The sequence below is a fragment of the Onychostoma macrolepis genome, chromosome 19 (genome assembly GCF_012432095.1).
Source record: "Onychostoma macrolepis isolate SWU-2019 chromosome 19, ASM1243209v1, whole genome shotgun sequence".
In the NCBI taxonomy this organism is placed as follows: domain Eukaryota; kingdom Metazoa; phylum Chordata; class Actinopteri; order Cypriniformes; family Cyprinidae; genus Onychostoma; species Onychostoma macrolepis.
The window spans coordinates 20,628,120-20,640,840 of NC_081173.1; the positions used below are offsets into that span (position 1 = coordinate 20,628,120).

Genomic DNA, 12,721 nt, shown 5'->3' on the forward strand with positions numbered 1-12,721 from the left:
AATATGGCTATTGGCTATTGCTACAAATATACCCCAGCGACTTAAGACTGGTTTTGTGGTCCAGGGTTACTACAAGCTTAGTAACTGGATTAGTAGGAAAAGATATTAGAATTAGATATCATGATGAACTTTGAAGGTATTGTTAGCAGGGTTATACTAATAGGAACTTTGCTTTGCCATTGAGTGGCTGGTGGGATTATGTAACACTAGAAAGATCCCTTTGCTAGACACAATGGATGATTTTCATTCAGGTCACTGGTGTTTTCCTGACCAGGAATTCATGTTTGACTGTGATATTATGAAGCAATGACATAAACCAGCATTGCAACAACTGCCAAATCTGAAAAAGGCAAATTGATGCATTTGAGTTGCTATTTGACGCGTTCAAACGTTACTTTACATATTGTACAGAAGTGAAGAGTAGATGATTGTTCACACAGCTAGAAGGTATAGGGTATATAAATAGCAAGTAGATTCAAGCAACCTGACCACAGCTTCCCTTTTGATTGTAACAATGTGTAAATTCCCACGAAAGCTATGAAGAGCTCAAGAAGAGCTCTCTGTAACTTTTTAACCCTGTGAACTCCTTTGCATAGACAGTCAGATGTTCTTGAAGAACTTGATTACCATTCACTAACTTATATAGCCTAGTTCAGGCAGTTTGAGTGCTGGTGTCATTAAAGTAAAGAGATTATAACCAATTACAACAAAAGTGAACATTTAGGCTAACCTATTTTGTGCATGTAATCGTTGTCACTTTGGCAAAAAAAAAAAAAAAAAGTGTGAGAACCATTGCACATTAGTAATAGTACGCAGAGCGTAAGCATCTTTTTTCACCACCCATGTTAACAGGTTAGGGCTCTTTTTCTTTTTTGACTCCACAACGGTATTCGAAAAGCCTCTAGTCCTGGTTATGTTTCTACTAAATAAAAAATAATCTAAAATAATTGCAATAAGTTTCGTTAGTTAACCCTTTAACGCGTACGATCACACCGGTGTGATCAGTCTTGGCTGGTCCCAGGAGCGTACGATCACACCCAAAGACAGTGAGTCAAGTCATCAACTGCTGAAATTCAAATCTGCTTTCTGGCGCGGAGCCAGATCAGACGCGCGAGCGCTTGTAATATTATCACTTATTCAGTGTTTTCAACCATATAATGCTTATTTTAGATTTCAGACATTTAAATACACATAAGTACTAGCAAAGCCATACATTTATAGTTTGTAAAATATGCGCTGATGTCTATGGAAGCAGCAATAATGATCCTTACAAATATAATCTGACGACATGTTTTTATTGATATCATATACAGATTGTGTAGATACTTTAAAGTTTACTCTGCTCTTCTCCCAGTTTACTGGAGACTTACTTTAACGTGTTTCGGGAGGAGAGGGTGAATTTACGTGTTGTAAATCCCACAGCTGGATTCAGCGCGAGCAAACATGGCGGCGCCCATCACCCGGTATAGATCAACTAACACGATCATTATACACGTGTTTAAACAACCAAACTCATTTACTTGCATATATTTCAGAATCGGAATATCAGATATTTAATAATATAGCGAGTATGTTTGTGAATATTAATAATAAAAAAAGGAAAAACGAAATAAAAGCAATCCATGTGTCATACAGCGCTATTACGGCTGCGGTGTGTCACATGACAAGCATGACGCGTCGCCATGGAAACAATAAGGCTATAAGTTCTAAAATAACGGTCGCCTAAAAAAACTCACGCCTGGGGCTCAGCTAGAATATTTTAAACTCACGTGTCAGTGATTTGGGAAGATTACTTTGGAAATGTAATAGGTTACAGATTACAAGTTACCCTATTTAAAATGTAACAAGTAGTGTAACTATTTCAATAACCTTATCAAAGTAATGTAACTACTTACATTTGATTACTTTTCTATATTTCTAAAGAATGTTTTTAACTGTTGATCATTTTCAAACATTTATTTAAACCACTAGTAGGCTACTCAACACTGATTACTGTCAGACTTCTCAAAATCCTTCATCACTTGAATTAAGATTATAAAAATGCAATTTTAAAGCACAGCCAGCACACAATCAGATTTTAGCACATCTTTTTATTCGTTTAATTGAGGTTAAATAGAGATTTAAAATCATAACAAGATATAGCCTATAGTAGTTTAATAGCTAGGCCTACTGTTCTTGAAATCTTTGCATAGCTATGACAGGAAACAGTTAATCTTAAAAAATAATAATAATAATAAAACATATAGCCTACATAAATCCAAATAAGAAATAAAACAGTTGTCGAATAAGCATGCGTCCTATTCTGTGTCCTAAACTCCTGTGTCTCATATTTTAGAGCAGTCAATGCAATTTGGGAAAGCAATCAACCAAATCAGTATGTGCGTGAAAATATTCAGATGTAACCCCCTTTGTAATAGTCAACATTTTCATAACTAACCGTAGTTTAATTACACATTTTTTATCAGTAACTGTAACAGATTAGTTACATTTATTTTGTACGTAATTTCTTTAAATGTGACTAGTTACTCCCCAACACAGTTTAAAGTTAGATGCACATAAAGAAAAGCAAGGCTAAAGGTGGAAATTATGTTTCAGTGGAAGTGCAGCTTCCGCCCTGCGGAAAGACATTTAGTGCAACTTCCCCTCTGCTGCTTAGGCTATATTGTGTGAAACGTGTGTTATTGCCACCATGGCATCTTGCTCTTCGTCTGAACAAAACATGTCCTACTTCATCATAACCAAAGCTACTCGTTTATAGCCTACTAATAACCCATCACCTCACACGTTATTTTATCACGTCTATTTATTTGTTTGTTTGTCATTCAGTCAAAAACATTATTCTGGATTTTAAAACTGCTAACAAAGTATCCCAACGTTTGATCACGGTTTTCTGACAAATTATTCATTTTAACTAATCTAAATCTGTGTTAGTTCATTTATTAGACAAGCCAGCTACTAAACTAAACCTCGCATTAAAATTCACTCGCTTTGCTTTTGTTAAAAATCAACGAAAGGACAAGTCTGTGCTTGCCCCACCGATTATTTATAGTTGCGTTCATATGATTCCGATTACGGAACCCAAACTTGAGCCAGGAGCAACCATATTAATTCTCCAGAAGTTCAGCACCGCCTCTTCCTCAGAGACATTCCAGGAAACTCTCATTACGTGAGAGGGGACGTTTAAATGCGTGTGCACTCGCTGAAGTTTCGCACTTTCTGAAAACAGGAGCCTACTGTGTTGACTTTTCTCTTTAGTCTATCGCTGTTTCCGCTCTCTTTTGGCTGTGGGTCTACAGCGCATCACCAGCAAACTCTTAACCGCGGCAGGTGCGTATTTATAAACAAATTAAAACTTGTTATTCTGTCTGATATTACGCGTGATCACAAGATTTAATGCTTGACTGAATGACTTTATGTAATAGTATTTAACAGTGCCCATGTTCATGTGATGTAAAGCCAGTGGCAAAGATCTGGAAATGAATGCTGCTCTGTTGTGACTAAAGTTGTATGAACATAATCTAGTCTGTTTGAAGAACAACATCTATTTTGGCCATTGCTTGTGCTCCGTCTTTGTAAATAAATGATGTGAAAATAGAAATGAAGGATTTTGAGAAGGGGTCTTCAACCTTTTTCAGGGCAAGAATGGACTTTATGGAGGTAGATAGAGAGATGGAGCAGGGACCGCTTAGTAGAACCTATTAAACTGAGTGTTGTTAACCTAGTTTAAATTAACATGCATATTTGAACTACTTTCTAACTACAATTATATGCTACTTTTGGGGTTAGTGTAACATGATTTATAATTCTTAAAGGGATCATTCAAGTTCTCTCATCATTTACTCACTTTCATTTTGTTCCAGTTACATAAAAAAAGAGAGAGAAAAAACAGAAGACGACTGTGTTGGTCTTTCTTTCCATGCAATTGCAATGAATGATATGAAGTTTGAAAAGAATGCAAACACACAGTGGCGGCGCCATGGCGGGGCTTGGCGGGGCTATAGTAAAAATAAAAATAAAAATAAAATAAAAAACTTTTAAAAAACATTTTCAATGAGGAGTAAGCTAATAGCCTAATCTTTTATTATCCTCACAGTGCATCATGCGGTGATTTAATAATAAAAGTAATCTAATAATAATAATAATAGGACAAATAATAAAAAGAATGAATCAGGCCTGCGTTAATTGGACATGTTAGCACAGGGAGGTTATCAAACGCAATGTGTGCTGGTGTGGAAATAGTTTTATGAATTGTAAAAAAAAAAAAAATGTATTTTTTATTGTATTGAAAAAATTTAAAAAATCCCAACTTTCTCTTTTCTATATTCGTTTATAAATTATATTACTTTGTAAGTGTCATATTTGGCAGTTGGCATTCGTATATAATAACAGGGGCATATGAGAAGTTTAAAACCACAAAAAAAAAAAAAAAAAGGTTTTTGAAAAACCTTTTTCAAAGCTGCTGTATATATACAGGTGCTGATCATATAATTAGAATATCATCAAAAAGTTGATTTATTTCACTAATTCCATTCAAAAAGTGAAACTTGTATATTATATTCATTCATTACACACAGACTGATATATTTCAAATGTTTATTTCTTTTAATTTTGATGATTAGAGCTTACAGCTCATGAAAGTCAAAAATCAGTATCTCAAAATATTAGAATATTTACATTTGAGTTTGAATAAATGACCATCCCTACAGTATAAATTCTGGGTATCTCTTGTTCTTTGAAACCACAATAATGGGGAAGACTGCTGACTTGGCAATGATCCAGAAGACGAACATTGACACCCTCCACAAAGAGGGTAAGTCACAGAAGGTCATTACTGAAAGGTGTGGCTGTTTACAGAGTGCTGTATCAAAGCATATTAAATGCAAAGTTGACTGGAAGGAAGAATTTGGGTAGGAAAAGGTGCACAAGCAACAGGGATGACCGCAAGCTTGAGAATACAGTCAAGCAAAGCCCATTCAAACACTTGTGAGAGCTTCACAAGGAGAGAACTGAAGCTGGAGTCAGTGCATCAAAAGTCACCACGCTCAGACGTCTTCAGGAAAAGGGCTACCAAGCCACTTCTGAACCAGAGACAACGTCAGAAGCATCTTAACTGGGCTGTGGAGAAAAGAACTGGACTGTTGCTCAGTGGTCCAAAGTCCTCTTTTCAGATGAAAGTAAATTTTACATTTCATTTGGAAATCAAGGTCCCAGAGTCTGGAGGAAGAGTGGAGAGGCACAGAATCCATGTTGCTTGAAGTCCAGTGTGAAGTTTCCACAGTCTGTGATGATTTGGGCTGCCATGTCATCTGCTGGTGTTGGTCCACTGTGTTTTCTGATGTCCACAGTCAACGCAGCCATCTACCAGGAAATTTTAGAGCACTTCATGCATCCTTCTGTTGACAAGCTTTATGGAGATGCTGATTTCATTTTCCAGCAGGACTTGGCACCTGCCCACACTGCCAAAGGTACCAAAAGCTGTTTCAATGACCATAGTGTTACTGTGCTTGATTGGCCAGCAAACTCGCCTGACCTGAACCCCATAGAGAATCTATGGGATATTGTCAAGAGGAAGATGAGAGACACCAGACCCAACAATGCAGATGAGCTGAAGGCCACTATCAGAGCAACCTGAGCTCTCATAACACCTGAGCAGTGCCACAGACTGATCGACTCCATGCCACGCCACATTGCAGTAATTCAGGCAAAAGGAGCCCCAACTAAGTATTGAGTGCTGTACATGCTCATACTTTTCATTTTCATACTTTTCAGTTGGCCAAGATTTCTAAAAATCCTTTCTTTGTATCGGTCTTAAGTAATATTCTAATATTTTGAGATACTGATTGTTGACTTTCATGAGCTGTAAGCTCTAATCATCAAAATTAAAAGAAATAAACATTTGATACATATCAGTCTGTGTGTAATGAATGAATATAATATACAAGTTTCACTTTTTGAATGGAATTAGTGAAATAAATCAACTTTTTGATGATATTCTAATTATATGACCAGCACCTGTGTATATATATATATATATATATATATATATATATAAACTGATAGCTAAAGTTTAGTCGTTCATTACTTTCTCTGTATTTAATTATTGTTTTAGCTCCCCCTCTGAACTGTTAAGCCCCCCCTTAGCACCCCCAACAAAAAAATCCTGGAGCCGCCACTGCAAACGCACCATTGTCAATGTGCAAAATATCTTTCATGGTCCGTAGAACAAATAAGGTCATACAGGTTTGGAACAACATGAGATTAGTAAATAATGACAGAATTTCACTTTTTGGTGAAAATGAGGAGTCTCAAAAGGATATTGGAAGTTTCTAGAGAGTTTGTTTAACATTATTCATAACTCTGTAATGCTGTTTAATAAACACAATTGTCACTATAGCTTCACTGGCCTATTGTCAGGAGAGTTTCACTGACTGGAAGCCCCTCAATTAAAATTACTCTAATTTTCCCCCATTTAAGCCCCTTAGAGCGATAGACTAAAGCTATAGTGTTGTCTTATTCTGTTAGCATGATTAACCATATCTGTAACATCTACAAGCCACCATCTGTAGTGGTGTATATCTAAGGCTGATGATACATGGGGCAACTTTTTGAGCAATGTTGCCGGGCAACTTTGGGCAATATTGCCATCAATAGACAACCAGGTGAGACACAGGGCCCACGGCTTATCTAAAATATCCAGATAGAAATTTGTTACCCATTCTCAGTGGGAAATTTCCCAAGCAACATTGCTCAAAAAAAATGTATCATCAGCCTAACTCAATCATCATCACATGGCACAGCTGATTGGTTCTCTCCTATATCGGTAGCCAATGAGCTCTTTGCTCAACATTCAAATATATGACTAGTGGTTGTTGTAGCAGTTTTGCAGCATGCTTCAGAAACCCCCCACCTTATGGGGTTATTTCATGTATGATACATGTGCAGCAGCAGTATTTCTTACATGCTCACAGCAGCATGTTGTGGATGTATTGGCAGTAGCAAGTCTCAGTACTTGCTTTGCCACAGCAGCAGCAGCGTATAGCATATCTACTCCGCCAAGACCAAATACATTATCATTGTCATGTACGTTACCATGCCAATCCCTCCGAGAGTTGTCATGACAGAAATGCTATTTTCAGCCCTTCTCAGCAGTCTGTGACATCTTAATTCATTGTGAGATTTGATTTATTTCACCTTTCGCTAATCTCACCTAATCCGTGCTATTCATATTAATCTGTTCTATCTTCTGTTATTTGTTCCTGATTTTGGTATTACTTCATGATTTTGGCATGAGGACAGAACTTCTAACTAACCACTGTGTGCACATTTTGGGTGTGTGGTTTTTTTTTTTGTTTTTGTTTTTTTGTTTATTATGTTTGGTATCTGCTGTGGAATGGCTGTTTGCATATGTTATGATATTTCTGTGGTTTCACAACTAATAAAAGGATATGTAATCTAAGTTAATGTATATTTGGGAATTAACAGCAATTCATTTACTGCTTTTAAACAGTTTGCATTCATCATTAGGAGCCATGCTTGAGAAAAGTCAGTGAAAGTGTTCACTTTTTCCACTAATTCAATTCAGCATTTATTGGCCAAGTATGCATAACATACAAGGAATTTACTGGCGTCCCGCGCGCATACACACAAAGTTACATAATAGAATTTAGAAAAAAGCTATTCTGAAACCTGGTAGTTCTTGTTTTAACCAGACTATAACGCCTTCCAGAAGGTAAAAGTCTGAAAAGATTGAATGCAGAATGTAAAGGATCACGAATAATCCTCAAAGCCGGTTTCTTAACCCTTGACAAGTGCAGATCTTGAAGGGAAGGTAGATCAGTCCCAATAATGCGTTCTGCCATTCTCACTACTCTCTGAAGCCTAAACTTATCCCTCTGAGTAGCAGAGCTGTACCAAACAGTAAATGAAGAACACAGGACCGATTCAGTCATGGCCCTGCAGAATTTGCACTAAGTTCCACTAGTTAGATTATACTTCTTTAACTGACGGAGGATATGATTTCTTAACCACGCGCATAACGTTGTTGTCCCACTTGAGATCGCTGCAGATGGTAGTGCCAAGAAACTTATAAGAATCAGTGATGCTCACTGTACAACCATTTATTTTTAATGGAGCAAAGCAGGTAGACTTCTTTGTAAAATTAATAATCATCTCTACGGTCTTGCCTGTCAGAGCCGAGGCTCAAACTCGGGTCTCTGGTGTGAAAGTCAGATACTCAGTCCTTGAACCACTGGAGGATGGTGAACCCATTAGTAAGACGCACTTAGAAGCAGTAGGTTAATGAAGCAAAAACAGAGAAATTAGTTCTCAAATAACAAAAAAAACTGTCCAATGATTGAAGTCTACAAAAATATTCCAAAAATCCAAAGTTCTTGAAGCAAAAACACTCCAGAGGAGAAAATCCACAAAAATCCAACACAGAGAGGAAACAATCGAAGGGCAAACACTATAAGACGCCTCAGACTACATAGCACTTACTCAGGCAGCTGTCTTAGAAGAACTAAACACCAAGCAAAGAAACTGAGAGACAGCATCACTTAAATACACACAGTTAAATGAGACACATGTGAACAGAATGACTCTAATTACAAGTGGAGTAAGCTGAACAAGAGAGAGCAACATGAGGACCTCTAGAGGCCAAAACACAACAAAAGCCAGAAATACTGACACTTGCCAATATTTAAATGCAAGTTATTATGACTACACCACGAGACGATATGATCCACCTGCTGCCTATATGCTGATTCTGAGGAAGTACAGGCATTCGTATAAATAGAAAATAACAATGGGGAAAGCATGCACCGTTGAGGGGCACCAATACTGAGGGTGCTCGTTCCAGATGTAAATTCCCCCAGTTTTACTTGCCGCACTCTGTCCGTGAGAAAATTAATAATCACTATGGTTTAATGCTGTCTGTTTATGTGTTTGTGCAGAGGATGTTTGAAAAAGCGACAAAGAAGCTGGTCCAGCAGATAGATCCGAAGGGTGCTCTGATTGCGGCTTCCAGCCTAAATGATTCCAAAAAACTCCAGCCGCTTGCAGTGGTGCTGAAAATCCAAAAAGGCTGGTTCTGGCAGCAAACCAAATATAAACCCACAGAATTCAAGATCAATGACCTGCTGGAAGGGGATCCAATTAAACCAGGTAAAGTGCATAGTGAATAAGTATCTCAGTATGTTCTCAGTGGAAAAAGGTGATTTTTCAAAATATGCCTAAATTGTAAAAATATGTCTTGCGTCTGGCCTTTTTGAAATGAATATCTTTCTATGTTTTGACCAGTGTGTGAGGAGGAAGAGTTAGTAAATTTTGAGGGAGAGTACAGAAACACTGTAGCTGGAACTGTAGAGATGGGAGGTTCTACTGTCTGCCTAAATGCGAATGGAGAGGGCACATCGAAACTTTGTTTATCCCTTGGGAAACTTAAGAAGGAAGCTGTGGATATTCCCAAACTTCTGAAGCTCACTAGAGGAAGGTCAGAGAAAAACAATTTAATATGAAATCAATATTTAATATCAAATTTAATATGATATCAATATTTAATATCAAATTAAGGAGAATATATATACTCTATATATATAATAGTTTTTTTGTTTGTTTGTTTGTTTGTTTTTTGTTTTTTTGTAATTTGGAAAATCAGTTAAGGTCCTAAAGTTGAACCTTGCTGTATCTCTTGACAAGACAGTTCATTCAAAAATCATGTTATTCAAAATCTGTAAAGGAGATGTTTTGAAAAATGTTTAAACTGTCCAAAACAGTACTGGATTTTCATTCAGATATTTGTAAAGTCATACTGGTTTGGAATGATATGCGGATGAGTATATGATGGCAAAACTGACATTTTGATGCAAATAAGATAACAATCTGATGTGGTTTGATATTCATTCCTTTGCTCTTGACCTTGATGACTCCTGCAGGAAGTTGGACCTCACAAGCTCTTTTTTCAAGAAGCCCCCCCCAAAAAGCAAGTCTTTTACCCTCCTTAAAGAGAGAATTTTAACCACCCGCGACAGCTCTATCTCCTACACTGAACTGGAGAAGGCCAGCTGCCATGCTGAGATTGGTTTTACTGAGGTTTGTAAGAAGTTTGTTCAGGGAATGAAAGCTAATGAGCAGGAGTTTAGCTTCATTAATAAATGTCATTATCATAGCATATCAATAATGAATCTGCTTTTCTGACTCTGTGTTGTTATTGGTAACTAAACTATTTAAATAATTTAAAATAAATCATTTTAAAATCAAAATTCAAATAAATTAAAGCTATACAGAAATAAAAACTGCACTACATAAAAATAAATAGCACAACAAAGCTACTAAAACTACAGTTAAAATAAAAACTGAAAATATAAAAATAAATGCTAATTCAAAATATGAATAAATACTAATTGTATATAAATAATATAACAAAAAACACACTCACAGAACTGTTTCTTTAAAGTTGCAGACGTACATGAAAGACAGCGGTAAATATCAACATGCTTCTAAGACTGCATTTAGCATCCCACCGGACACTGTGATGGCTTACAGTGTCGTTGAAATGACCATCGAAAGTGACGGCTACTTTGGTCAGTGACATTTACTGAATATGGCTGAACAACATTACATTACCTTTTGATTATTTATAACATATATCAACAAATATTACATTCATCAATATTATTTTTTCATTTATATGTGTGTTTTATTATTTTATATTAATTATTAAAAACAGTTGTGTTTTTATTAAAAACAAATGTGCTGTATATGTATTTGGGCTTTCCATGTATGAGTTTTGATTTTTGTGTGAGTTTAGATTTGTGCGTTGGGCCCAGTGGGGTGGAATCAGATGATATTTCCCAGAATCCCATTCCCACTTTCTCAGAGGTGGATGGTCAAGGGCCACTTATCCAGGAAGGTTCCCCACTTACTACTCTAAAAAAAGGTGTGTGTTTCAGTTCCTTTGTGTTCTTCTTAAGTAGCTGTGCAAAAGCAGAAGTAGGATTTATTTCTCTTTCCCCTTTTTAAGTTCCTGGTTCTTAGGATGTGGCCATTCTAATAACGAGACCCTTTAATGAGAGTCGTTTCAAGATGAAACTTTGTGGTCTCATTGCAGAACTTGCAGATGTTCAGGCTAGATTTTGTGCACTGGCTTACTTGTCTGCTGAAAGCCGTTCCTCCATCCTGCACCTGTTGAGGAAAGTTCTGATGGACCGATCTGTCTTGTCAGCTTTGGTGGATAGAGTGAGTAATAATACTTGCTAAATCACATACAAAAATTGCAGAAGGATATTGTGAAATTGTATAAATGGGTGATTCCTTCTTTATTTTCTGTGCTCTAGGATAATACCTTTTTCCTAATTTTTAAGAGAGTTAAAAGGATACATGCCCCATAATTTCTCTATTTTGTGCTTACCCATGCAGATTTATTTCTCCTGTATATTAAATTAGTAAAAAATGTTAGTTAGAACATCATTAAAAAGTTTCATTTTTCAAGATTTCAAAGTCAGGGGTCCCATATCTAAAAAATTAGACAAATATAAAACCGTTTGTTCCTCTTTATATCACTTATATTTATTTTTCTCTGATCTCATTTTAGCTTGAGGTGTTAAGCAGCGGTGAAGCTTCCTGCTTCTTAACCAGCGAGTTGTCTGAAGAACAGAGTCAGAATATTGGTGCATTTTTAGACTTACTGAAGTGTGACCAACTTGACAAGACGTCATCAACGTCATTGTCAACTTATAATGGATGTCAGATATCAACAACCAATCACAGCGATCCTTCCTTGGCATCTGAGTTAAATGGATCAAGCTCCACACCAGAAGAACAGAATGGATGTCATACAGCTGTATCCTATGAGAATGCATGCTCAACAAAAGCAAGCAGGCAGAGCAAGGATCTCATGTATTCCATGCAAATACTGATGAACGCTCTTGAGGGTTAGTAGTGCTATACCTCAACTCAGAGGTTTCTTATGCATAAAGACTCTATCTGTATTCACTCATAGACATTATTGTTCTATTCAGAGCTGACGGGCGCCGGATTGGAGCTGCTAGAGCCGTTCTGCACTTCTGAAGGTCTCCAAAGTCTACAGGATTTAGTGAGTTTGATATTGTTGGATGCTAATGCAGATTCTGCATGAATGCTTGAGAAAAATTATATTATTTATTCAATTTAATTGAACTGAATCCTTTTTGTTTTCTGTAAACCTAGGTAATTCATCTGACTACAAGCGATATGCCTCTCTGCAAGGACACCATCCCTGTTTTCCTCCAAAGTGACGATGACTTCCACAGAGTGGAGGAACTTTTGAAGTCATGCAATATTTTGCTAAGGAAAGAGAATGACACGTTGACCTCAGAAATGACCTGTAGAGAGGGATTCCTCCCTATGGTTCTGTGCATTGCCATCCATGGCCTTGCATCCTTTGTTGCTGCGTGACAGTGTTAGTGCTTTTATTGACAGCTGAAATTAACGTATTAGTTAATGCAGAAATTACTTGCTTCAGCAGACATTTACTTGCTTGCTTATGAATATTTTGTGCACTAATTTTATCTTTGTTAATTCCATAATAGTAATCCGTCTTAATAGTAATATATCTCAAACTAGGCGCTTTCACAAAAAAATAAAATAATATATATATATATATATATATATATATATATATATATATATATATATATTTATACACTATCTTTATTTTCTTGACAATTTCCGTTTTATTTTCCAA

General features: G+C 36.5%; 1 protein-coding gene across 2 annotated transcripts; it reads left to right on the top strand.

Annotated features, from left to right (window-relative positions):
- The first annotated feature begins 2,892 nt into the window (after positions 1-2,892).
- gsdmea (gasdermin Ea) lies at positions 2,893-12,617 on the top strand. 2 transcript variants are annotated; one of them, XM_058753838.1, is made up of 10 exons: positions 2,893-3,327; positions 8,952-9,162; positions 9,298-9,490; positions 9,933-10,089; positions 10,454-10,580; positions 10,808-10,936; positions 11,108-11,235; positions 11,591-11,930; positions 12,018-12,091; positions 12,205-12,617. In XM_058753838.1, the coding sequence occupies exons 2-10, from the start codon at positions 8,955-8,957 to the stop codon at positions 12,430-12,432; spliced, it is 1,584 nt and encodes a 527-aa protein (XP_058609821.1). In that variant the 5' UTR covers positions 2,893-3,327; positions 8,952-8,954; the 3' UTR covers positions 12,433-12,617. The 2 variants fall into 2 exon arrangements, with proteins under 2 accessions (XP_058609821.1, XP_058609822.1); XM_058753839.1 differs by lacking the exon at positions 2,893-3,327 and adding an exon at positions 6,008-8,859.
- Positions 12,618-12,721: the final 104 nt, after the last annotated feature.

Excerpts from the sequence above, each read along its gene's own strand:
- gsdmea (XM_058753838.1), top strand. The coding sequence starts at position 8,955 with ATGTTTGAAAAAGCGACAAAGAAGCTGGTCCAGCAGATAGATCCGAAG. Across the intron at positions 10,090-10,453 it reads CTGAGATTGGTTTTACTGAG|TTGCAGACGTACATGAAAGA; the intron begins GTTTGTAAGAAG and ends GTTTCTTTAAAG. Across the intron at positions 12,092-12,204 it reads TCCAAAGTCTACAGGATTTA|GTAATTCATCTGACTACAAG; the intron begins GTGAGTTTGATA and ends CTGTAAACCTAG.